This window comes from Solea senegalensis, linkage group LG11 (genome assembly GCF_019176455.1).
Source record: "Solea senegalensis isolate Sse05_10M linkage group LG11, IFAPA_SoseM_1, whole genome shotgun sequence".
Classification (NCBI taxonomy): Eukaryota; Metazoa; Chordata; class Actinopteri; order Pleuronectiformes; family Soleidae; genus Solea; species Solea senegalensis.
The window spans coordinates 4,180,077-4,206,491 of NC_058031.1; the positions used below are offsets into that span (position 1 = coordinate 4,180,077).

The 26,415-nt window shown below is 39.5% G+C and overlaps 2 protein-coding genes across 3 annotated transcripts; both read left to right on the forward strand.

Annotated features, from left to right (window-relative positions):
* On the forward strand, nucleotides 1-6,988 carry ogfr (opioid growth factor receptor). The gene is made up of 7 exons (XM_044039015.1): nucleotides 1-332; nucleotides 886-951; nucleotides 1,835-1,916; nucleotides 2,008-2,086; nucleotides 2,847-2,913; nucleotides 4,333-4,481; nucleotides 4,559-6,988. Exons 1-7 carry the CDS (start codon nucleotides 207-209, stop codon nucleotides 5,616-5,618), a joined length of 1,629 nt encoding a protein of 542 aa, XP_043894950.1. The 5' UTR covers nucleotides 1-206; the 3' UTR covers nucleotides 5,619-6,988.
* A 1,190-nt stretch (nucleotides 6,989-8,178) lies between these two features.
* On the forward strand, nucleotides 8,179-26,373 carry col9a3 (collagen, type IX, alpha 3). Of its 2 annotated transcripts, XM_044039010.1 has the most exons (32): nucleotides 8,179-8,512; nucleotides 9,365-9,433; nucleotides 10,544-10,579; nucleotides 11,011-11,082; nucleotides 11,275-11,328; nucleotides 13,609-13,644; nucleotides 14,141-14,164; nucleotides 14,300-14,353; nucleotides 15,115-15,168; nucleotides 15,599-15,640; nucleotides 15,736-15,792; nucleotides 15,906-15,959; nucleotides 16,823-16,876; nucleotides 16,960-17,013; nucleotides 17,110-17,163; nucleotides 17,277-17,330; nucleotides 17,970-18,023; nucleotides 18,111-18,164; nucleotides 18,247-18,300; nucleotides 18,577-18,621; nucleotides 18,806-18,859; nucleotides 18,979-19,032; nucleotides 19,522-19,575; nucleotides 19,678-19,749; nucleotides 20,197-20,232; nucleotides 20,381-20,425; nucleotides 20,655-20,687; nucleotides 23,143-23,289; nucleotides 23,417-23,471; nucleotides 23,557-23,739; nucleotides 24,749-24,826; nucleotides 25,282-26,373. In XM_044039010.1, the coding sequence occupies exons 1-32, from the start codon at nucleotides 8,447-8,449 to the stop codon at nucleotides 25,464-25,466; spliced, it is 2,037 nt and encodes a 678-aa protein (XP_043894945.1). In that variant the 5' UTR covers nucleotides 8,179-8,446; the 3' UTR covers nucleotides 25,467-26,373. The 2 variants fall into 2 exon arrangements, with proteins under 2 accessions (XP_043894945.1, XP_043894946.1); XM_044039011.1 differs by lacking the exon at nucleotides 8,179-8,512 and having other exon boundaries at nucleotides 14,146-14,164.
* The last annotated feature ends 42 nt before the right edge of the window (nucleotides 26,374-26,415 follow it).

The following is a 26,415-nucleotide window of genomic DNA, read 5'->3' on the forward strand; positions in this document are numbered from 1 at the left end:
CCACTCAGAGGGAGGAACCTGAAAGCAGCATCGGCACTGCAGCCGCTGTCTGACGATGGTAGACTGGGAGAGACGGATGGTCAGGGCCGCCCCCGTCTAACCTGAACATGCATGTGTGACCTGCTTCATGTCCGTTTCTAGTCCGGGACCGGGGTGAAACGCGTGTTTGGCTTCAGCTCGTCACGTCACGGTGACTTATTTAAAGAATGGAGGACGAATGTGTTTGTGAGTACGACTCGACATGGGACACGGAGAGTGATGGAGACGACCCGGCTGGAGAGAGCCAAACCCGGCGGTCTAGTCAAGACAAAAACAAATCTGGGTGGACTTTGGTACGTGCTTTTTAATGTCATTCGGCGAAACTGTGACTTGTTTGACATGGTACATAGACGTCGAGCGTGTGGACGAATGTCTCGCAGGGTTTGCACCACTATGGTCGGTTGTATTCGTGCCATGACTGGGAAGCTAACGCTAGCTTTACCTCCCAACTACTGCAGGCTTGCTAACTACCCTAGCTAGCCGCCAACATTAGCTCACTTTTTAGGGACTATACGTCGCTGGTTGTGTTTATATGTTGTCTATTACCGACATACAGCGATAAAAACTCACAATTCCAATAATACAAGTTGGAATATAGAAAGGGTTTAATTGTTACCTACATAATTTTGCTGTAGAGGGTAATTGGTTAGCTTGGCCTTATATGTCAACTATGTTATGCCTGTTTTTTTTGCTGTCACCTTAGTCATTGTATACTGTGACATTATATGTAATGATAGCACGACTCGTTATATTTGCGGTTAATCAGGATTAATTGACTTGGCATTAACCGCTGGTGTAACGGTAAATCTGTCATTGATGCATTTTACTTTCACTTTTACGTGACAGTGGCATCACACGCCCAGAAACATGAGGGCAGCAAAGGACATGCAGAACTACAGAAGAGGATACCCAGTAAGTACCAGCTACATTAAATACAAACGTGTTGTCTTTATGTGCATTTTCCATTGCGTGCATTAATAAAACCCTAATGGAAACAGCATTAACAACAGTTTTTTTAAATCTAAATGCATTAAGATTCTGTGCTTGAAGTAGTTGGAAATCTTTAGAAAAGTTAAATGCATATGATGTCTGTGGAAACGGATTCAGTTAATAAAATATGATGTATAGAAATTGGCTGAGGCGTTATCCACATGGAAACAGATCTTTCCCTATATAAGCTTTTTTTGTTTTTAAAACATTTTCTATAAGCATGGTATCATTTCAAGAAATGTCTCCATACACAGAATGTATGTGACGATGTAATGCTGCCACAGAAATGGACCAAAATCAGACAAGACTATGTGCGTACAGCTTGCATGCTGTGCATTAACCTCAAATTCAAAAAGAGGATCAGGGCAAATATGGTGAAAGCAAATGCAGGAGCAAGAAAGAGGTGGAGTGTGTTGGCAATGGTGGACGAGGGGAGGTATGTTTGGACTGATAAGGAAACCTCAACAGTCCCTTACTTAGTGTATGACGCAAATATTGCTGTAGAAATAGATGGTAAGCAACTATGAAACCCTTTCGTGGCACACTTTCTGATCCTCCTTCATGTTCTATTTATGTCACTGTGTTGCACCATCTTATTCTTCTGGGGTGACCCATTTTGTGCCACCTTCTGCTTATCTCAGTGAACTAACTAATATTTCCTGAACAGCTGTGGATGGAAACACACACAAATCACAATATGTCATTTACTAAATTTTACTTTCAGCTAAAATCGGCTAGTCATTAGAAATCCTAGTTATAGTTTGTTGAAATGAAAGTGTTGAAATTCTGTTTCTGTTTGTTTTAGAATCTTACAGATGAAGAGTGCTCGGAAGACAAAATGAACAATTTGCAGTTTTATCTCAATAAATTTCCCTCTGCTCCTGATGGTAACACATTTCGATTGTAACGTCAATATACTTCTAAATGTTATAGAATGTTGTGGATGTAATATTCCTTGTTTTTCCTCGTTTGGCACAGATGTCTACATTGAGTCATTTCTGAAGGATTGGAAAAATGACTACAAACGACTAGAAAGGGTTCACTCCTACATTCAGTGGTACGTAGTGTTTATCCCCTCACTACTACTATCTAAAACTGTAAGAAGTCAGTGTCTGCATATTTGTGTCATCCAGGTGACCTTGCAGTCTTATTACTTATTACAAGTTATCAAATACATTACACAATGTATGTCGTAAGTCTACACTGAATAATAAAGTGTAGTGAAACTGCTTCAGTGATGCCTCAAAAACAAATTTTTCTTTATGAAGTCTTTGCTATTGTCTATTGGTGTAGAATGTCAGTTCTTTTATATTGCTACCACAATGTAAAGAAGTAACAGATGAGCAAATAGTCCACTTCTGATGTACTCCAACCTTGTTAATTGTTCAAAAGTAAGTGATTAAGGTATGATAATCCAAAATGCAGTGATTACAGTTGTGGTGTTTTTTATTCAAAAATGTTTAAATCAAGCTTTGACGCCGCTGCCGTTTCTTTCCACAGGCCATGTTAAAGTTTATTATTCTTACACATCACTGAAGCTTTGCAAATGAAAAACTGATTAAATTAACGTACAACTTCAGTGATGTCCTGAGGGATGGCCTACTGTTACACTGTTTTGTTGTTTTGCCTCTCAACAGTTAACTGTAAAGATGGAAAAATGCTGTACGTGTGTGTAATTTCTCTGGGATGAAGCTCCTAGAAATTATGTTTTTAAAAGTCATTTTGATTTGATTAAGGGCACAGTTTCATTAGATGTTGATTTATTTATTTGTTTTGTTTGTTTTGTTTCTCTCTCTTGAATCCTCTGCCACTTGAAGGCTGTTTCCTCTGCGAGAACCGGGGGTTAATTACATGGCTTCAGAACTCACCAAGAAGGAAATTGAGGTAAGGTTATATTAGGAAACAACGGGTCTCAAAAGAATGTCTGGGCAGAAATTCGCCATCTGTGATGACTTGGAAGTAATGTTGGCGCAACCTAAAACAACACTGCAAATTAATTGGACTATTTAGGTTGGTGGTGTTGATGATATACTGTCAATTAATGGCCATCAAGAATTAAACTAGTTAACTGACGACACCTAATATCCCGTGACCTCACATACAGTGAAGTTATGATTTATACCAGCAGAGGGTGAACAATCCACCAAAAGCACTAATTGAATTAGCAGGGTAAGAAGTCAAAATGCCGAGAAGTGAAACAAGTTGAAGTGGCTTCTAAACTGCAACTTTGCTGCGATTCGGGTCGAGGAGAGTGCGGCTACAACCTTGATGTTACTGCATCTGGTATCTGTGTCATCAGACGGTATGTTCAGTAACAACAAGGTGACACCACCAGCTTTTTCAAACCAGACCGTTATTTTTTTTATAGGCTCAACTAACCTATGTGCAATTTTAAAATCTTAAACTACGAAAAAGACCAGCATTTATTGATGAATAACTCTAATTTAGGTTAATACTACAAAGTCAAATGTGATCATTACATACCCAGAGAAAGGGAACTACGCATCAGTGTATCCCTGTGTATAAATATAAATCCTCCTCTTTCCTCAACTAACTGCCCAGGAAAAATCAATGGCTTCAGGGATTTGAAACACTAGTTTTCTTTGACTTTGAAAAGGAAAACTGAACATGTTGTGTGTGGGATAATTTGACAGATATAGACATGGAAACTGTGGTGAAAGATAATTTTCACTGTCTATTTTGCTGTGAAATGCACTCACTCAGCGAGTGTAGCTGCTGATGATATGTTTACCTAAATGAAAAGCAGGATATTCCGCCACACAACCATGCTGCTCATGCGTCCACTGTGACCCGAAGCCTGAGCTTCTTTTTACACCCTAAAATAAACATTATTTTGTTGTGTGGTTTACTATAACTTGGCTTTAAGATGCAGCCATTAAAGATGCAAAGTTGTTTATTTTAGTGACTTCTATGATTGTAACTAATACGGAAACTGATGCCAGGTCTTTTCTTTTCTTTCTATTTTCTTACACATTTTCCTTCATAAATTTTTTCAAACTATGACTCTAATAATAGCTGGCCTGTAAGGATGCAAATTATTCTTAACACATTACATTTTATCTACTTCTATAAGTGTTTTGTTTTATTACTGTTGTGTGATCATAAAAGCCGGATCAGCGTCTTGCTTTGAAGTATGTTGTTTTCCAAGATCCCCCGACATACAGACTATCCCTCGTACACTTAAGATGTCACCGGAGCAGCCACTTATCTCTCGTTTTTTGTCATAAAAGCTGTTGAAATTTCAAACATTGTTTTCTTGATTTACATTTTATCAACTCTCAGGCCTTTAAGAAAAACGAAGATGCCAAAAAGAGACTAGTGGAATCCTATGAACTCATGCTGGGCTTCTATGGCATCCGTTTGGTCAACAAAGAGACTGGTGAAGTAAAACGAGCTGAAAATTGGAAGGAGCGCTTTGGAAATCTTGAGCGGTAAATATGCGACATTTCCATGCAAACATCTTCTTAAATGTGTTCTTCTGCCACTGAAGCTGTCTGTTCTGTTGCAGGAATATGCACAACAACCTGCGCATCACTCGCATCCTGAAGAGTCTTGGAGAGCTGGGATTCGAGCATTATCAGGCCCCACTAGTGCATTTCTTTCTGGAAGAGACGCTCGTCAAGAAAACCCTTAGCAGTGTTAAACGCAGCGTGCTCGACTATTTCCTGTTCGCGGTGCTGGACAAGCAGAAGCGCCAGGAACTTGTGCGCTTTGCCTACCTTCAGTTTGAGCCAAAGGACAAGTTTGTGTGGTGTCCCAGAAAGATTCAGAAACAATTCAGGAAGGCGGAGAAAAGACTGGACGCCATTGGTAATGGAGACGGGAAGGACGACGTGTATTTAAAGGGTAAAAGCAAAGACGGAGAGGCAGTTGTGCAACAAAAAGAGGACGGATCGGCAGATGGTACAGCAAAGGCTCAGAAAGGAACTGATAAAACGAGTAAAGACAAAAACAAACTCTCTGAGACGTCTGACGAGCTGAAACCAGAATCTGAGACTGTCACAAATGGAAGTGCAGAGGCTGAGTTTGATCATGAAATTATGGGGAATGGAAATGACTCGACAGATGATGATGAAGATGGTGGTGATGATGATGAAGAAGAAATGGATCAATCGCCCACTCCTGACACTGTGCCGGTAAACACCGGTGCTGCAGAGAGTGAGCACAAATTGACCCAGAACTCAGACGATGGCATCCAGGACGCTGACAACAGAATGCAAACGGATGTCGACACAGACACTGAAAAACCACCGAAGAAGAAGAGGGAGGAAGATGACGAGATGGCGCCAAGCAGCGGCTCTGCCGAAGACTCTGAGGCCAATGGGCACATGGACGACAAAAGCAGTGCTGCTAAGAAAGCCACCGTTGAAACAAGCCCGTCGGCACAAACCCCTCCAAAGACTTCAAAACACTCGCCTGCTCCTTCTTCTGGAAGAGAGGAAAAAATCCCAAGGACTGACTTCAATCAAGTGCCAGATACAAAGGAAGAAGATGAGGACATGTCGCAGGAAAGTGTGTCCACAACAAATGGGTCGCTGACAAAAAACGGCAGAGTGGTGGATGAATAGACTTGGAGGATGTTGATCTCACGTCAAAAAAAAAACACTCTCAGACCAAAATGGGTCTTGATATTAAGTTAAAGAGTATGACTTTCTGAGCCTTATTTCTACTGTATTTGATGTATTTTAGATATTTTCAATTTGAAGGAGTTTATGGACTGATTCATTCGTCAGACTTCATGTGACACGAGGCCGTCGGATATTAAAGATCAAGCCTGGTGATATTATATCGCAGCAAATCCCATGAAAAGACAAAAAAAAACAATGTTACTTTCAAACTCCCATAATACTGTCTAATCCTTAAAAAACAGGGCAGATGTATATTTTTTAAATACTCTCTGTTGTAGTTTTACAAGTGTTATTTCAAACTTCTTTGTAGACTGATTTGGGAGCATGTGCAGCGGTATTGATTTAAAAAAAAATGATTTAAAACTTAAGTGCCCTTTTTTTCTTTTCTTTATTTTGATACAGAAGAACATGTGACCCAGTGCAACACTGTGGCTCATTTATTTCCGCAATGTTACGGACAACACTGAAAAAAAGGGCACAGAGGAATAAGCTGACGTCAGGCTTTGACAACAAAGATTGTTCTCTGTAAGTTGCATAAATTGCTTTCATGGGATTTGTTGAGCATAAGAAAAAAATGTACAGTATTACCAGACTTTTCCTTTAAGGGAGAAAAGACCAATGCTGTCGGCAACTGATATTTATTATCTCCATAGAATACATAGAGCACTATTATTGATCTGTGTCAGTGAAATGATGATTTAAAAGTTTTTAAAAGCTTACTTTAAAAATTGAACAGTTAGGTGTTTTTTTTTGCACTGAGAAATAATTGGAAGAATTGTTTTTCTTTTTTATTTCCTTTTTTTTTTTTTGTCCTGTAAGTAAAAATGACATGAACTGGACCCAGCTGTTCAAACCGATTTAAGACTGAATGTCACTCGAGTTAAATGTTGCACATCTGTGTGGAAACGCACAGATTTGGGAAGTAGACTTATGAACAACTGCCAAAAAAGAGAGAAAAGACTGATTGATTGTACGGTGTGCGTGCGCGTGTGTGTGTGTGTGTGTGTGTGTGTGTGTTATTGGCAGAACTGATAAAAGCTTTGTCTATGATTTAATATTAACTGTTTGTTAGTTGAGACGGCTGCAGACAGTGAATATTTACAAGCCAGGGCAGTTACAGTGATGCATCTTTTTATATTTGCACTTAATTTTGAATAACAATGTTGAAGTTAATGGTATTTACATATTGAAATGGTAATAACTTTACAAAAAAAACAAGCTGAATCCTTTATAAATTTAACTTTCCCCCCCTAAGTATAAATACCTGGCTGTTGACAAAGCAGAATAAAGTTATACTATTTTCTCATGCTGCCATGACTTTACTCTGTTTTTAAATCCAGGTCTCGGGATTACGTCGCCTGCTGATTTTTCCGTTAATCCGGAGGTTCTTCTCTGACTTCTCTGAAATATTGGTACAAGTTTAGCTACAGATGCTGCCAACTTGTGTTTTTATGTTTTGAATCTGAAGTTCACTACGCATACAAAGAAGTATACGAAGACCACCGTAGTTTGCTGACACAAGGGAATGACGAGGGTAAGTGTAGGAATCGTTGTTTGTTGCAATCTGCAGTCTCACCATTAGATGTCACTAATTCTTACACACTGGACATTAAAGCAGATCAACTTGTCCATACTTCAGGAGCAGTACAGTTTAGTTTGGAAGATCGTAAGAAAAATCCACACACACATTATGTTGAATTATTCTAAATTCACACAGTGCTCATAATCGACTCTTCCTCCACGACAGAGGATGTGATTATCTGTATAGAAGCAGTTGTATATGAAGTATTTTCTTTAAAAAAGAAAGGCTTATGATTTTCAATGTCAAAACACTTCTGTTATGTCATTTAAAACCATTATCTACAGTAAGCGACAACTTTAAAACCAGTCATTTGTTTGGAGTCAGTTTTACTCCCGGCATCGGAAGAGACACGCATCCACTAGCATCCCCTAGCCGAAGTGTCAGTTTCCACCAAATCCCAATGTGTCATGTACCAGCTACCTCGTTCTGTCAGTGCGGTTCTATGTCTGTTGGATGACTGAACACAGCGCTTCAATTCTGTAGAATCAGTAGTGTTGACACCATATCATATTTGTCCTTGATGTGATCAGTTGGACAGGAAGATCAGATTCTGATCGTATATGCTTGTAAATCTGATTTGGGCTGCAGTCAAACAGTTGATGACTCTGGTGATTAATCCAGCATTAGGCTACAAAAAACAAACTTGTTCTTTAATCTGAAGTGATCATACACTTATTTAGACATTCTTATGGCCAGTATATTCGATTTCTGCCAAAACAAAAAAAAACCTTGTAAATGTTACAGACTGGACCTTTAAACCTTTTGGATTCAATCAACATACACTTTTCTACCTCACAGACATGGAGGACCTGATCAGAGGTCAGCTTGTAGTTGGTCAAAAACACTGACCCTCTGCATATTTTTAACATTTTTTGTTTGGCTCAGCCCACATTTTTTCCCAACAGTCTTGAAATGGTTTCTCCTCTTCTTACTGCTGCCTCCTCCACTCCTCCTCACCCCCTCACCCCCGTGTACAGTGCGCGAGGTTGAGTTCAGCCCCTTCGGCTGGAGGCTCGGGTTTATCTGGAAGCAAAAGAGAAAGCCATTCAGGAGCTTTGCGCCGTCAGGTGAAGGATTGAGGCTCCGTGGCGAACGCTTGGGGGGGAGTGAGAGGAGAGAGAGACCGGGACCTTTTCCACAGAAACTCGGGGTTTGTGAGGAGTGCGCGAGTGAGCAGGAAGGAGCCATGACGGTGTTCTCTGCTCTTTGGGTGCTCTTACTGTGCCAGCTTTTGACATCATCCTCAGCGCAGGTAAGGATGATCACCAGGGGCCGCGTCCGGTTTTTTTTTTTCATGCAGTTGCTGTTGCAGCTTTTCATTAAAATTAAATTCAAAGTTGCCGTGAGTTTTGTGTGACCTGTGGAGCTTATTGTGACGATGATGATGATGATCAGCATCACCATCTTCTTCCAGCTGATTTAGGCCTGACCTGCTTGCTCCCCCTGCACAGTAAAACGCATAGTGTTACTCTTCTGAAATCATGATTTGCGTAAAAGTGGTTGGTGTTGTTGTTTTTTGCGTCGTCCGTGGGCCTTATCCTGTCCACGCTCTGTCATGCCAGACTTAATTGTCTGCAGGTGGCTGTGTCTTTCGCACACGCTGATGAAGTCGCGGGGTTATGTTTTCTCTGAACCTGTGGAATGCGCGGATTGGAGAGATCAGTGCTAGAGCGCACAATGGCATCTCTGTTCAGCCAGGCTCTCCAGACTCTGCCAAACGCAGGACGTTTAGTTTTTTAAAACAAACTCTCAGTCAAATTAAATTAAATTATTCAAGGGAAGTGTGAAACGTTACTTTATTTGTTTTTTTTAATAAATCCAGCCTCCCGTTTGTGCGTAAAACAGGAGCCGATGCGTCTTTACGCGCTTAGTATTTGCCTTAGTTGAGTGTTTTCCCACTTGTATCGATTAATTTATGTGTACTTACATCTTAAGAATTACACTGATTGGTTTTATGTTGCCCATAATTTAAAGCTGGTTACTTGTTCACGTTTTTGTTTTAGCCACTTCATGTCTTCACATCTGCACATTTCTTCTTGGTGGTTGGTAAAATAACAGACATTCATGGAGATACAAGTGACACAGGTACACTTTGTTTTTACAGAGGCCGGGACCCAGAGGAGCTCCTGGGCCACCAGGGCCACCAGGACCACTGGGGAAGGATGGCACTGATGTGAGTTGACCAGTCCCCAAAAGTGTTACTTAAAGCTGATGTGTCTTCCCCCCGCTTAATTAACTTTTTGGGATTTAAATGCAGTTTTATCTTAGGTACAAATTATAGGTCAAGATTAAGATTTTTTGTGTTTTTTCATGTTCTTTTTTTCTTTTCTTTCAATGAAACAGTCTTAGCACATTTGAGGCTTTGCACATTCAGATTACATTCAAACTCCTTTGGTAAGAAAGGTTTATTTGTGCATAAATGTGGCTGAAAATGTGTCTTGATGTTAGTTTTTATCACTCTGGCTCCTCCCACTACCCCACCCATAAGTATCAAGTCATAATAATGGATGTCAGGTGGGTTGGGTTTAGGAGTGCTGTACTGAATGGAACAATATGAAGATAGTTCATGTTAGGCCTACACCTTTAATAGCATGGATTATAGCCATACTGTTAGTGGCCAGCACTGATCATTTATGTCCATAAATGTGGAAAATCCACTTAAGTTGAACAACTAGGTGCTTCATTGACTTTTGGTCGCCTGAAGGATTAAATGGTTACAGTTATGGTAAAGTGAAATGGATATAATTAGAATTTGCACATGTTTTAAGAGGAAATTTGCCAAGTTAAGAATGAAAAATGTGATTTTTATGGAAAAAAAAACTCTACATATGTCGTATGTCAAAGTGTCTCTGTGTGTGTGTGTGTTTTTAGTTGATATTTCTGTGCCACTCTAGTCACAGAGAGCTCATTCATACATTCCCCAACCCAGTGAGACCATCTAGAGTTTCACCTCACACCTCCTCCCTGCACCTTCAGCCCCCATCCAAAACAAACTGGGGCTTTCATCATGTGACCAGTGGGCACAGGGTTTGGGTTTAGCGGTGTTTGTTCTTCCCCCAGTCACTGCACAAGCTTAAACGTTACATCCTACATGCTGAGTCCAAAAAGACAGAATCACATACAGTAGTTATAGATCTAAACTCTGTAGACGCTTGATGTCCCTGGGCCTGTGTGGCCGTGGAATTGAAAGGCCTGTGAAGTGCACAACAAATTAAACATGAAAACAATTAGCAGTACGATAATGTCACTAATATATTATAATTATTTTTCTTATTATTAAAAGGGCAAAGATGGACCTGCTGGACTTCCAGGGAAAGCAGTAAGTATTCCAATTATTTAATGTCTGTCCTGTAATTATGATTATTTTACCATGACACAAAGGAAAGTCATTTGTGTGTAACTGCAAACTATACTGCAGTAAAGGCCTTGATAAAAATATTGTATAATACAGTTTTCATGCTTTTCTTAAACTCTTGATTTGGACAACTGACTTTTTAAAATCGTTTTTTTAGGCTTCTTCACCCCCACTTTTATTGTAGTCCTTTTTAATGAGTTTTTAATGATAATTTCACTGTTTTATGTAAAGGGAGATTGGCAAAGTAGAAATGTCACTGCATGATTGAAACTGATGTTTGTATGACAATACCATTCTTCTATTTCTATCATTAACAGGGGTTAAACAAAAATAGAATAAAAATAATGTACAGGTCACTTCCTTGTGCTGTTCTTCATTATTCTGTGTCTTTGTAGGGTCCCAAAGGGAAAGCAGGAATACCAGGATCTCCAGGGAAACCAGGTCTGCCAGGACTTCCAGGGGTGGATGTGAGTGTCCGACAGTTTTTTTTTTTAGACCAATATCACAGTTGCCTTTGTCGAGTGACTTATTGCCCAAAATCCAGTGATTGTTCTGCTGTGAAACGTGACTACGACTGATCACTAACCATGTTTTTAGAAAATAAATAAATAAATAACAGCAGGGCAGTGAGATAAAAGTGATGTCTGATTTCTATCCAGGGTTTGACGGGTCCTGATGGTCCTGCTGGGAAGGACGGGCCTCCAGGAGAAGCAGTAAGTGTGTCTCAGTCTTGAGATCTTTCTGTGACACTGACACAATGCCCCCAATTTGGTTTTTATGACCCATGTACTGCTCTTTAATCTGCATTTGCAAAGTCATGAAGAACTTTATTGTATACAACATTTTAAATCCTTGCAAAGAACATGTTTTCATACACCCAGTGACCACTAAAAAAGTATGTTAAAACATAGATAAATAAATACATACAGAGAGAGAGAGAGAGAGAGCGAGTGAGCAAAGGAAATGCTAAAGATGAAATGAATACATACAAAAGCAAGACAATGTAACCAAAGTTTTATCAAGTAAATGCTTTAGAAATAGTTAAGAACAAGAACACAACCGTGTGTCATCGTTTCCTCGAATCTATACATACTTGTATCGTGTATATACATGTATAGATAGACACATGTTACATGTACATGTTAGATGACATGTCAAAGATCTTTAGAAAACACGAGGCCTGTGTTTTTCTCACTGGATTTTGTCAAACTGGCTCAGCGTCTGGTTGGAAATATTACTAATGAGGGGTTCAGAACTGGAATAATTTCTGCCGCTTTCCTAATCCGGCCAGGAATGCACCCGGTTTTCCCATCGACCTGTGAGACTGTAGAGCGAGGATGATCTGTTGTCCTGATGCAGAGGGGAAACAGGTGTTGTCCTCTGAAGAAAAAAAACAGAATTACAACATTAACCCAACACCGTGCGTCCGGACTGAACAGCAATATGTATAATTTCCCACATGAGATATAAAACATATTGAAAGACCTCTACTGCAAAGCTGCAAAGTCACTGTCAGGACAGATAAACGCTCGCAGCAGTTCAGCTAATTAGCCGAACTAATGAGGAAGCTTGTGTCAACCAGTGTCCCTAATTACTCCGATTACTACACTGTTGTGGCTGTGGAGTCGTGCAGAGGCAAACAGGATCAGACGGTTGGAGATTGAAACAAAGACGGAAGTCATTTACAGCAGGAGAAAAAAAAATAGTTTTATAGTTCATCAACTTATAAGGTTGTGTTTCATTTTAAAGACATTTCTTAGGGTTATACAATGGCTACTTTTTCCCTGTGTTTGTGATTTGTGTGCCAGAAGTAAAGCTCGTTGTCTCATTTGCGTGTTGGGGAATGTGGTAAATAGGCCTCGCATCCCCGTGTTATAGCGTGTTTATTTGCCCTCTCACCTCTGAGGCAAAAACACAAATACAGCTGTGAGAGGTAAACATAGGGCAGGAGGAGGAGGAAGAGGGATGGTGGCGGTAGCAGCAGGGTGGTAGAGGGTAGAGGAAAGAGCATTAATGCATGAAAGCATGAAACCATTTTTTTTTTACTGACAGCAATTCAATAACATGGAAAAACAAAAGTGATATTGTTCAGTTAAAATCTGATGTGTGTGACCTTGAAAGTGTAAACAAATGTCTTCTACATTCAAACCATTGTCAAACATAAGTACACTCAGTAATGTTTACATGCAGCTTAATCGCACAGCCGTAGTCCGACTAAGGCAACATCGACATTGTATTAGTATGGAGGAGAAAATCAATTTATTGGCCACCTACATCTGACTCCGCCTCCGAAGGTGGCGCTGTATCTCTCTATAAGCGAGTTCATGTCAGTCGCCGGTACTGCAGTACGTCGTCTCCTACTTCCGGGTCAAAGATCATGAAGGACATTTTGGTGCATGCACAGAACGTGAAGTCTGACTAGCTCCAATAGCTCGATTTTAGTCAGACTAACTTGTTTACGTTACGTTAAGAAAACCAAATATTCAAGATATTTAGATCTTGTGTTTTATGACATAAAAAGCAATGGCTGCTAACAGGTTGGAGGTTGTGGACTGAAAACACAAAGAAGGATTTAGCCTCAGTCTTAGAAGTCTGACAGTAAATCTAGGAGAAACCTTTTGAGAATCCCACAACACTTGTTCCCATGATACTTGGGGAAATAAAGACATTCTGTATGTAGTGAAATAAGAACAAAAAAACATTTTTAAAGCAGTAACTGTGGTTGAAGCTTGAAGACAGTCTCTGGATTTTGGCCGTTCATATATTGTGACAAATGCAACAGGACAACAACAGCAGGAGGATCTCCGGGATCCAGGTGAGGGAGTTGCAAGTGGATTAAGAAAGCAGGAACACTCCATTCTGTGGATTCTCCTGAGTTTCTCCTGCTGTGGTTGTGGTCACACGTTATGTTAAAAAGTGGATATTTAATTTTCTTTTGAATCATATGACATTTGACATCTGAAAGGGTGATTGGGGTCTTTTGTTCACTTTAGGGTGAAGCTGGACCTCCTGGACCTGCCGGACCTCCTGTAAGTACTCCTGTTGTTTTATTATTCTATAAAACCATATTAATTAAGGACATGGTTGATCATTTATAATAAAATAATATAAATGTGAGGATGTGTTGCCCAACAGAACATCTAAAAAAACCAAACATGTATAAACATTTAAGAAATTACACATTTTTACAAGTAAAGAAGAAAAAAACAGACGCATATGGAAAACAAAATGTAAATCACCTTAAAAAGACCACATGTGACATACATTATATACCTTTGTTGTTTTTTATTCCTTCTAATTTGGACTAAATCATTTCAACTTGTGTCAAATCTGTCAAGGAATAACAGACTCTGATCACATAAAGACTAATACTCTTTTATTATAGTTTCTTTGTGTCCCAATCAGCCGCAGAAGTGCACATTCACCTCACTGCAACAAACCTTGGGAGTAGATTCGATATTGCGATGAAATTGAGTTTGTCCCTCGGTGTTTGTTACTTAATTTGCCTTCCTGTGTCTTCCGTAGGGCAGAGGGAGATCAGGAGCTCCTGTGAGTAAACAACACGCTGCCATTGTCAAAAAGACAGAAAAGAGTGATTTGGTTGTATTTTTTTCTTTTGCTGCATCACTTTGAGAATGATGTGCTACGTCCACATACATAAACACAATGTCTTTTTATTCCCAGGGACTCCCTGGAACCAATGGGTTGCCAGGTGGCGTTGGACCCCAGGGTCCAGTGGTGAGTGTCTGTGTGATCTCCACATTTTTATCCACTCATTCATAATTCTAATAATTATCTCTCTTTGATTTATCACATAGCTAGCTGCAGGGAAAAACTTAAGAAAACTTTATTTATTTATTTATTTATTTATTTATTTATCAGATGAATAGTGAATAGCAGGAAAGTTTATAAACGGTAAAAGCTGATACAGGAATGGAGCCAAAAAAAAGAAAGAAAGCTATTTTTGTAATAAAATAAAACAACTGTGCTGAAATTAGCTGACACAACGTTGTTCTAGATTTCCATACATACAGCGTCGCAGGATGATAAAGAAAAAAAAGGTGCCACTGCAGAGGGAAGACACAGACGTCAGTGTTTCTCTAATGGGTCACACTTGGATTGTCTAATGCTCGCACTCTGTTTATGTGTAATTAAAAACTCATTTGCTTTCAGGGAAAGCTTTACGTTAGAGCAGGAGCAGCAGCAGAGTGGAGACATTTGTTACTGCTCAGCTCAGAAATCATGGATTTATGGGTGAATTCTCACCTGCAGAAATATCAAGACTTTTATTCCAAATACACTGGATTTTCTACTTATTCATTCAAACCATTCGACCGTTGTTAGGCTAATGTCAGGGATACAGCATAGGGGTTTACACACTGGAATATTCACCATGTAGTACTTACAACATCGCTTCCAAAACCTAAAAAACTGTGATTTTAAACCAAGATGTTGAAGATCTCCCTGCTCTTTTTTTTTTTTTTTTTATTACTTCTTAGGGTGGTGAAGGTGCTTCAGGACTTCCTGGACCTCCTGGTCCTGATGGACCCCCAGTAAGTGTCGCCATCATTGTTTATACATAGATAAACTGGTGCAGCTGGTGACGATGTAGTCATGTATTTTCTTTGTAGTTGAGTGTTTGTGAATTACGTACACACTGTTGTACTTTCTCAATCCTGGTCCTTGGCGACGCCCACTGTCCTGCATGTTTCCAACACACCTGATTCAAATGAGTGGCTCGTTAACAGGCGGAGCTTGATGACGAGCTGATTATTTGAATCAGGTGTGTCGGAGCAGGGAAAACATCTAAAATATGAGTGATAATATAACTAATATATGAGTAAGTGAATTGTTATATAGGGGTGTGGGTTTATTGTATTGTTTCTTCTGTTAATTGGGAAGAGTAGCCGTTGCTTGTTGCTTAATAAACTAAATAAATGAAAGTATCTTAACTGTACTGAACTGATCTGATTTCTCTCTCAGGGTTTCCCTGGTACTCTTCATGACCTCAACGGTGACCTTCTGGTAAGATTTGAATCACTCAAACCGTTGAAAGCAGCACCAAAGTGAAGCAATGTCCTCAGTGTTTTGGTGGTTTTTTTTGTCCCTGTCCTCTGCAGTGTCCTGCAATCTGTCCCCCCGGCCCCCCTGGTCCTCCTGGGATGCCAGGATTCAAGGTAAATACAGTTTCCATCATGAGTTCATTCTTTAGTTTTTGAATGATATGCTGCTCATACAGAATGTCCTTGAGAATAATAGTTCATTCCCGTGTGTGTTTTTGCTCATGTAGGGTCACACGGGACACAAAGGAGACAAAGGAGAGCCTGGAAAAGATGGAGAGAAGGTGACGTAAATATCTGTCACAGTCTTCAAGTAATGATAGATAGATATATGTATGTATATACATATATATATATATATATATCATTCATTGGCTTGTTCACAGCTTGTTATTATTTTAGACATTATAATTACGCTTCATCGCAATAAACAAAGCAGTCTTACATAAATCAACACCCAAATCCGGCCCAAGTTAGACACACACGTGCAGACTCTGAAAATACAGAACACTTAACATAACTTATTATGTTATGACTGGTAGTCAGCAGATTATATGACAGTTATACCATGTTTTTGTCTAAAGTAACATAGATGTGGTAGCTTGATAAAGAGAATTACTATAGATTACGATCAGTGTTATAACTATACATGGGTTTTTTCCTTTTTATCAAAATTGATAACTTCCATATTATAAAGCTGAAATTCGTCCTCCCCACACATTTTCCATTGTTGGTACCAAGCTGTTGCTTAGTGGCTATTATAGAAATAATAATGGCATCATCAAAATATCATCTATAGCCATGACTAACATGTGCATCCGCTTCCTAGTAAGAGCACTTTAAAAAGAAAAAAAAAGAAAAACAACAAAGCCAAAAATGAAGCATATTTGAATAAATATTAGAGGAAAACATGTTTTTTGTTGAGCAAATACGTCACCTATTTGAATCCCTACAAACCATGCAGATTGGTAATTATGTTCATTTGACCCTCTGAACTGACCATAGGTGTGAGGGACTGTTCATCTCTGTTCGTTGATCATTTAATGGACCGGACATATGTCCACGTTGAACCACACATTTAGCTGCTCATGCTCTTTTGATGCTATACATATTGAATAAACAATAAATAGGTCTGTTCTGTTTCTAGGGTGACGGTGGTCCACCTGGTCCACCAGGTATTGCCGGCACTGTGGGTCTGCAGGTGAGATCATGAAGCTGGGATATTTAATAAGCTCTGGCTTATTGTGATTGGGTTGTGACGTTTGTGACTCTGTTGTGTTTCAGGGCCCACGTGGTCTGAGAGGTTTGCAGGGTCCTATGGGAGCTGTCGGGGACAGAGTGAGCCACTTTTTTTGTCACATACAGACATTCACAAATGTTTTACTAACTTAACATTTGACGTCACACGCCGACTCTTCTCTCGGTTGTCTCCAGGGTCTGACTGGTTTCAGAGGCAAGCCTGGTGTTGCCGGCATCATCGGAAAGACAGTGAGTCTCTCCTCGTTTGTAACTTCAACTTGCGTTTGACGGTAGCCAGCGGTCAAAATAGATGGCCGGTCCCATCAATGAATAGCTGTGTGTGTTTCATCTGATGTCTCCAGGGTGATGGCGGTGAAAAGGGACCACGGGGATTTAAAGGACCCAAAGGAGAAATTGTAAGTAAGGACTATTGTTTCGCTCAGTTCAGACACTTGCCTTCATAGGTAACGTAGCTGCCAACAGAGGGACGGAAACACATTTTAAACAGTTAACAAAAAGCTCACCTTTTTGAATCGACACCTGCTTTTTAAGAATATGTTTGCAGCTTTAATTCACTGTTGGACATCCTTTTACATCTGAAAGACAAAGACAAAGTTTATAAATTGCTTGATAATAGCTTGCAGGTTCATGGGGAGCTGCTGGTTTACTGCTGCCTCGTTTAGTAAGTTTAAGTGACTTCTCAGTCTGGACAAAGGATTTAAAAACCTCGAAGTGGCGCAAATAACACATTTGAACTCACTCGTGGAGGCAGCAGAGGATCAACAATTCCTGTGTGCCGTGACTCAAAATAGTTGATTTTGTCAATGGAGTTTAGGGAAAAACATCTAACTTCTAATGGCACTGATCATGTTCTCATGATATTGAAAACTTAAGCAGGCTTTTAGGGAGGCCAGGTACCAGAATGGTTAACAGAAACAGTGTCACACTGGGCAGTATCCTCGGCAAAGTCAGCTTTGTTTAAGTTTCATAACCATATACAACCATAAAAAACCTACCCCTTTAATGATAATGATGACTCATGTGTCTTTTATCAGGGTAAAATTGGTCCCAAAGGAGGTCCAGGAGGATCAGGACCCAAAGGGGAGCCTGTAAGTTCATCGCTCGAATAATTATATGTATGTTTTTTAATGTACGTCAGCTGCACTGAGATCATATATGATGATATTCTCCTACAGGGAATGCCTGGCAGAGATGGCAAAGATGGTACACCAGGATTAGATGGCGAGAAGGTACATTTTTTAACCAGTATGATGGTTTTGTAAATGTAGTTGTGAGCAGGATCACAGTCACAGTTGTTGTTTGTGTTGACAGGGTGATGCCGGACGCCATGGTACAGTTGGAGAGAAAGGACCAAACGGTCTTCCTGTAAGTTTTTTTACTCACCTTCGTCTCTCAGTGCCACTCATTTCCCTTCAGTTCTAATCCCAATCCATGTGATGTATGTTAGTGTCCTAAAAAAAAGGGGGAAAACTCTCAGTATAAATATAAAAATAGTAATAAAAATAAACAGACCTACTCATGCAAACATCCTGAGAACTGAGGAGGAACAAAAGGCAGTTTAATTTATAAAGAAAACACAGAAGCAACCATTGAAATAATGGACAGTTTAAAGAAAATTAACCATGTATTTGTCTGTTCCAGGGTCTACAAGGAAAAGCTGGTGTCAATGGGACTAAAGGAGAAACTGTGAGTGTTGCAACCAAACAGAAAAATGATTTTAGGTTTGGAAGACGAGCCACGAGGCTTCTCCTGGTGTGGGGACTAGAAAACTGAGGAAAACATCTTCTATGACATTCACTTCAAGCATGTTCTCGACACTGGACGACTGAGAGTCTCTCTTGTCTTTTTTTTTTTTTGTTCTTCACACCAGGGCGATGCAGGCACACCTGGGGAGACGGGACCCTCTGGAGAGCCAGGTATTCCTGTATGTATCTGATGGGTTTATGGAGGGGGGGAGGGGGGATCACTGGGTTACAGCCTCTCTGACATTTACATTCAAGTTAAACGTCCCTGACTTGAACTTTTTCTCTCCACTCTCTTCAGGGTGATATTGGCGTCCCGGGAGAGCGGGGGATAGCAGGACCCAGAGGAGTGGCTGTGAGTTAATGCTCACTCTTATGTGTCTGCTGCGTTACATAGAAGTATAAAAAGCCAATATTAAGGAAACTTCCTGCTTCACAGATGGCCGTCTGTTCAATTTAACCAGCTTGTTGAGTTTTGTCTACTCTACCAGGACTAGAGACACAGATGGGTCACAGGAGATTTTGTCGGGTTGCCAAATAAATTTGCATAGTTATCTTTAAAAAAAAAAAAGTCTTAAATTATGCAGTCCTAATCACAAGAGTGGACGTTTGAATGCAATGAGAATATAAAGCAGCCATCTTAAAAGTAACACAGTGCATCGCAGTGTAAAGCAAAGTGAATGACGGGCTGAAATTGGAAGAGCACGTTAATAAACTTGTGCCTTTCAGATCTTCTTAATCTTCTCACACAGCGTTATATGTATATATTATAGTACTGCGGCACTGCGTCGCGCCTCATACATCATTAATAGCCAGGTGTTTCTTACATGTCTGTCTCTCACAGGGAGGCATCGGACCAGCAGGAAACGCTGGGCCTCAGGGAGGGAAAGGATATCAGGTCAGTGATATGGAATCACTAATTATCATTCACTTGGTCAGCCCACTGACTCTATATGTGGTGTATGTGTGTGTGACTCTCTGTATGTACCTGGCCTGGCAGGGAGGAAAAGGAGCTTTAGGGGATCCAGGTCTCCCAGGTCCAACAGGAATCCGTGGAGAGTTTGGTGAAAGGGTGAGTGTGACGCACATATGATGATGTGAAAAGTTGCCCTCGAGGTTTTACGTCACCCTGTCTCTCTCTCTCTCTCTCATTCTCCCATTTATCGCAGATTATTCTAACAGTTTGGGTAGATGCGGAATAATTGTCTAAGTGTTACAGGTTTAGTTCAACTTCTTACCTTTTAGATTTTAACATACTTGCTTTGATAAACATGAGACGCATCCCTGTTCAGCCGTCTTTCCTGTACGTCGATGGCTATAAACGTGAATTGCAGCCAGTCGAGAGCTCACAGACACAAAGCAGCCTCCTGTTCAGAGACTGAGGACAGAACAAAGCCTGTCTTTATACCAGACCTGGTCCCCCTCAAAACAGCCCACCTCTCTCCCCTTCATCCCCCTCTTCCTTCTTCACCAAATCTCTCTCCGTGGCTCTCATTTATTCTCTCTCCCTCTTCTGCAGGGTCCAGTTGGAGCTTCAGGAGCTAAAGGAGAAATGGTAAAATGTTCATAAATCATAATGTTTAACGATGTTTAAATGTGACCTCCATTGTGACTTCACCCACCTGCTCAAAGGTTCTATCTGACATCTCATCAGATGGGTTGAGACATAAGTGGATAATTCAGGTCTTGTGTTGTGTGTTTAGGGTGTGGCAGGAAGTGACGGTTTACCAGGAGAGAATGGAGAACCTGTAAGTATTGTGTTTCATTTTATATCCTCAGTATAATCACAGACCCAGTAAATCAGCAGTAATTATCTGTCTGATAACTCAGTGTTTCTATGAGTTATCAGTTTAACGTGTATTGATTCAAAGGTATTTTAATTGCTCTGGTCTATATATCAGTAAAATCTCATTTATTAATGACACATTTGATGTGAAATTATATATTTATTCAAAGTTATATCTCCTTTTTTTCCAGGGTCACTTTGGACCAGTTGGACAAAAAGGAGAGGTGAGTGCCATGATTTACATTCATTTCTGATACATTTTAATTTAATGGAGTTTAATCTCTGCTGTGACTGTAACATCAGCTTCGCAAACCTTTCAGACGTACAGAGAGAATACGTCTTCACTGACATCAGTTTCACCCATTCATCCATCATTTCCAACAGTTTATTCTTTACACATAACTCACACAAAAAATCTTTTCTTTAGACCCAGTAAAATCCTTTTTTTATATGTACTTCAGACAATGGTCTTTCTTTCTTTCTTTCTTTCTTTCACACAACCACATTTCTACAGGAGCCTGAATGGACAAATCAGCCAGAGCATGCGTTCTTGTTTTGACGCAGTCTTATTTATTCAGTGGAGGAGACCTCTGTTTGTTGCTATCTGCAGTCTCACCTCTAGATAGATATCAGTAATTCTTACACACTGCACCTTTTAAGCAGAACATTTTAACCATTCATCCATAAGCTGTAATCATCTATTTCAATAATTATCACAATTTCAGCTGTTCCTCTCTCATTATTTATTCATCTTTTTTAAACAAACACTTTTCATGACCTCAGTGTGAGCGTCTTTTCTTACCCTCACTCTCTGTCTATCTGCACAAATCATAATTAGTAATGGTGTGTGTGTGTGTGTGTGTGGGGGTGGGTGTAATTAGCAGCACAAGTTTGTCTCCCCTACACCTCCGCCCTCTCCTCCTCTCCCCTCCTCACCCTCACCGAACATTAAAAACTCTGAGCTGTCGTTTCCCCACTCGTCAGAGCCGCTGCATGCGATGCCAGCCTCACACTCGCAGGTTTAATCGGATTAATTAGAGATAGGTGTTGCTGCTCAGGCTTGATTGGTCTGTTTTGCTGCTGTTGCCGTTGGGGAGAGAGAGAGAGAGACGAGCCACATTAAGCTGCAGCACAATTTGTGGAAGTAAAGTTGCAGCACTGATGAGCCTCACTCTCTCTTAGTCTCATTTACTGTTTGCCGTGTTTGTCGGGGGTAATTATCCAGCACCAAGCTGCCACATGAATCTGCCCACGCGCCGTCTCAGCAGACCCAGGCTGCTCGTTGGCTCGCTGCTGTTGAGGCGATGATCATATAAGGTTTTTTTTTTTTTCATTTTTGAAAAGTGTAATCTTAGGGTTATTTAAAGCAACACTATGTAACGTGCTGTTACAAACAATGCCGCGATGACAACAGATTTTAGATTTTTGTTGGAGCCTGATTCTGGCCGTTTGAGTCACTGATTTATTTCGGTTTATTGGCAGAAATTGAATATACTACCCACAAGTATGTTTGTGCATGAGTTTATAATTGCTTTTAATGAAGAAATAGTTCAGTCAGGCCTCGAATATGCCTCTTGTTCAGTATGTACTTAAGACAATGGCCTTGCTTTACAATGGCTGCCATCCCTTACGTTACGACTGTTTCTGTCAGAAATACTTAAGAGTTAAGGGAGATGTTGGGATTGGGCTTCAGTGTTTCTACATGCTCTCCAGAGAGTGAAAGAGGCTCCATTTTCCCTATTACAAGTTGGTGACAAGGTTATTATAGTTTTGGATTTTTCATTAGTTTTATTTTTTTCATTCTATTTGACTTTTTGTTTTTAAAATTAGTTCATTTTTATTTTCATTACATTACATGTCATTTAGCAGTCGCTTTTATCCAAAGCGACTTACAATAAGTGCATTTAAACATTTGGGTACAAATAAGAGCTAGAAGTAAGTAAGAGCTTCAAGTAAGCCAAACTATGAAGTGCTAGTCATAAGTGTGATGTATAAGTTTTTCTTGTGAATGCTTAGTTTTGTTTTTGTTTTTTGTTTTAGTGTTAGTTTTTTGTAATATGTAGTATTTGCCAGGTTCAAGATTCAAAAGTGAGATAATAACTATTTTGTCTCAAATAGGGCTGCAAACTAACGATTATTTTCATAATCGATTTATCTCTCGATTAATTGAGTACTTGTTTGGTCCAGAAAATGTTAAATTGTTGATTGGTGTTTTTAAAACAAGGAAATGATCATGTTTTGTCCAAAAATGTTTAATGACCTTAATAATAAAACATAAGTCCAGAAAACAAGTCTAGAAAAAACCTCAACCTGATTCATCGATTATCAAAATAGTTTACGATTGATTTAGTAGTCGATTTAATAATTGATTAACCGAGTAATTGTTTCAGCCCTAGTCTCAAATAAAACCTTTCAAAATTGCCAGCAGTTATATGAACCCAAAAGTACGTATGAAATAAATTTACAAAGACAATACAATTTTAGTTAGTTTTGTAAACACACAATTCAGTAACAGCTAGTTATTGAACTCTAGTTTTTAGTTTGAAAATGTTTTTTTTTTAATTTCAGTTCTCATTATTTCGTTAGTTTTCGTGAACTATAATAAACTTGGATGGTGACCACTCAAAATTATTTTTGAAGCTGAATCTTGAATCTAATAACAAACCTTGTTGATAATAGTCAGGAAAACTTGGAGAACTGGGACCAAAGGGCGTGACGGGTCCACAGGGAGAGCTTGGAGCAAGAGGGCCTCCAGGAAAACAAGGGCCAATGGGCTTCCAGGGGGAACAGGGAATGCCAGGATTGGCGGGAAGGACAGGTGTACCTGTGAGTATTTTTCTTATCTAATCTATAGCAAAACTATAGAGTCAGACCAATAAGAAGCCTTTGTAAATGTCAATGTTTTGTAATGAACTGCATTAATGATGTTTTACTTCAAAAAATGTCTCATTAGGGTAAACTGGCGAGTGAGCAGCACATCAGAGAGCTGTGTGGCTCCTTGATCGATGGTGAGAGATCTCGATCAATAATTCATCCTCGCGTTGAAGAAGAATCGAGCTGGAAATTCACCTTCTGCTGTTTTCTGTCTTGCAGGTGAGATCGCACAGTTGGCTGCTATCCTCCGAAGACCCCTGGCTCCCGGTATGGTCGGCCGCCCGGGCCCCGCTGGGTCTCCAGGACAACCAGGAGTTGTTGGCTCTATTGGGCATCCAGGTTCCCGTGGACCACCAGGGTACAGAGGCCTGCCAGGAGAACTTGGAGACTCTGGTCCAAGAGGTATGAAAAAAACAATTTTCATTACCTGTAAATTATGTACCACAAAAAAACTGTCAGAAAAGTATGAAAAATGTCAATCGCTGTTTCCCCAAACTTTAAAATGATGATGTTCTCAAATGATATGACAGATATTTAACTTAATTTCATAACGGGGCAAAGGAACCCAAAAATATTCACATTTAAGAAATTGAAATGAGAGAACAAAGCAACAACCCTCAACCCTCATTGATTACCTTTGCTGGAGATTCATTTACTAATTGATTATTAAAGGCATAGTTCAAGTTGAAGTTTTGATACATTTATACAGCATTTTCTGGCCTGAAACTAAATTGAATAAACCACTCACTCTCTGCACCAAAGTCCATAGAAAGGAGTCGTTAATCCACTGCTGTATTTGTCAGTTATTTCTCATGTGACATGTTATCACGTCAGTGTTTGAAATCCTTCTATGGGATTTACCTACGTGGCACAAATAAGGCAGCAGTAAACCAGGTATCAGGTAGTAAAATAAGCCAGCTACTGTGGAGAATAAGCGGTTTAGAAACTTAAATAATTTCCAGCCAACAAAGTCTTTCTAAAGGTGATTAATATGGAAAAGTCAGTGTAGATACCGCGTCAACACCTCACGCAACCTAACTGTCCCTTTTTAATTGTTAGCTTGAATTGGTTTTATTTATATCATAGTAAATGTACTTTGAGGATAACAAAGTACTTGTGAGCAATACATTACTATACAATAAAATATTAGATTTTAGATAGTTTGAATAATTATTTAAATTAAAATATCTTAGTTAGTTGTACGTTTTCCTGGGAAAACTCATGGACACTGAAAAAGAGATTTAATGGTTGAATAAATAAATATAGTAATTGAGACAAGTAGACGCAACAAGACACTGTTTTGTTGTTAGAAGTTCTGGAAGCAATTTGACATATTTTATAAAACATGATCACAAAAGTAAAAGTATATGTAAAATGCCCCTAACAACAAAATGTTCTTTTTTTTTACCAGGTGATGTTGGTGAACCAGGTGACAAGGGATCCCTCGGCAAAGCCATCGATGGGCCATCTGGAGACCAGGGACAACAAGGTTTGTGACTAGAAACAACATAATTTCCCATCAATAAGAAAGTTACTCTAGTTACTGAGTTTACTTTTATTTGGGGACCCAATTTTTAGAGATAAAAAAAGGTAAAATATTGTAAACCAGTCCACAAAATAGATCTTTACTCCAGCAGATTTGTGCCTCATTAGTTTGAACAGGTAAGCCAGTGATTTCCAAGATACAGTATATATATTTGATAAATTAATCACAACTTCATTTTAAGTTAAGTTTTAAGTTATTTAATTTAATTTTAGCAAAACATTTGATGATACACACATCTGTGGGTTCCAACCCAGTCTCTGGGAATGACTGATTTCCAGAGAAGGGAGGAAGCTATGTGTTCTAAATATAAACCTCAAACAAACTTGACTGACTTTTCCAACAACTGCTAAATTATTCGATTAACGGGAACTAATACCAAGGAAAAATCTCACCCACAGGTCTTCCGGGAGTACCTGGAATAGTCAAAGATGGCCGCGATGGATCTGCAGGAGATCCAGGTGAGCCTGGCGAGGCGGGCAGGGTGGGTAGGACTGGGCACCGGGGACCTCCTGGAATCTGTGACACATCAGCCTGTCACGGAGCAACAGTCGTCGGAAAAACCTCCAACCCCAAAAACCATTAGAACACGATGACTTCCTGCAACCTGACGCCATCCAACGCAGGGAGGAAGAGTACAAAAAAAAAAGAAAGGAAAAAAAGCGAGGCAAGGAAGCAATGAAAGAAGAGAGTGATCACAAACAAAAACATCCTCCTCCTTTATTTGAATACATGTATCACAAGTTGGGAAGAGTAACATCATCAGATGTGATGTTTTGAGAGGATATAACGAAAAATCCAAGGAGTAACACAAAAACCATCCAGAGAGAAGGTGAACAGAGACACGTAAGACTTGACTTACAAACAACTGGAAAATGAATAATGATCCCCTCTCTGTTGTGTATAAAAACTTTGTACATGTTGTTTCCATGCCCATTACTTTGGTTAACATCCTTCTGGCAGATACAAAAAAAACAAAAGCGTTTGTCTCTGAAGCGATTGTGCATGTTATCACGGCCCAATAGTGTGAATCACAGGTGTTACCTCAACATACAAGCTTTACAGTGTAAAATATGAAAACAGGCGACGAGGCGACGAGCTGTGTATGTATTGTAAAATGATTAAAAAACAACCCAGGTGTTCAGACATTATGTAGATTGATGCACAAATGTTTTCTAACTTTTGATAGTTTTTTTTTTATTACATGTGAAGCTGATTCTTTACATCTGAGAATCAAAAATGAAATAAATCGTGTGGATGCAAAAATAAGTTTGGCAATGTAAAATAAGTTTGACAATCTTCAAAAAACGTTTGGGTTTTTTTTTTTCCAACCAGCAATGACCACATCCACTTTGTAATACCAGTGCTGTAACTATTAAATATACATGACTTTAAATACTATTTATTATTTGTGGGTGACTGTTGTATGTACAGTAAGATGCTACAGCGACATGTTGTAAGAAAGAACAAATAAAGCCACTTTTCAGTCAAAACATCACTCTTCTCTACACATCAAATGAACAGTGTTTACCTTC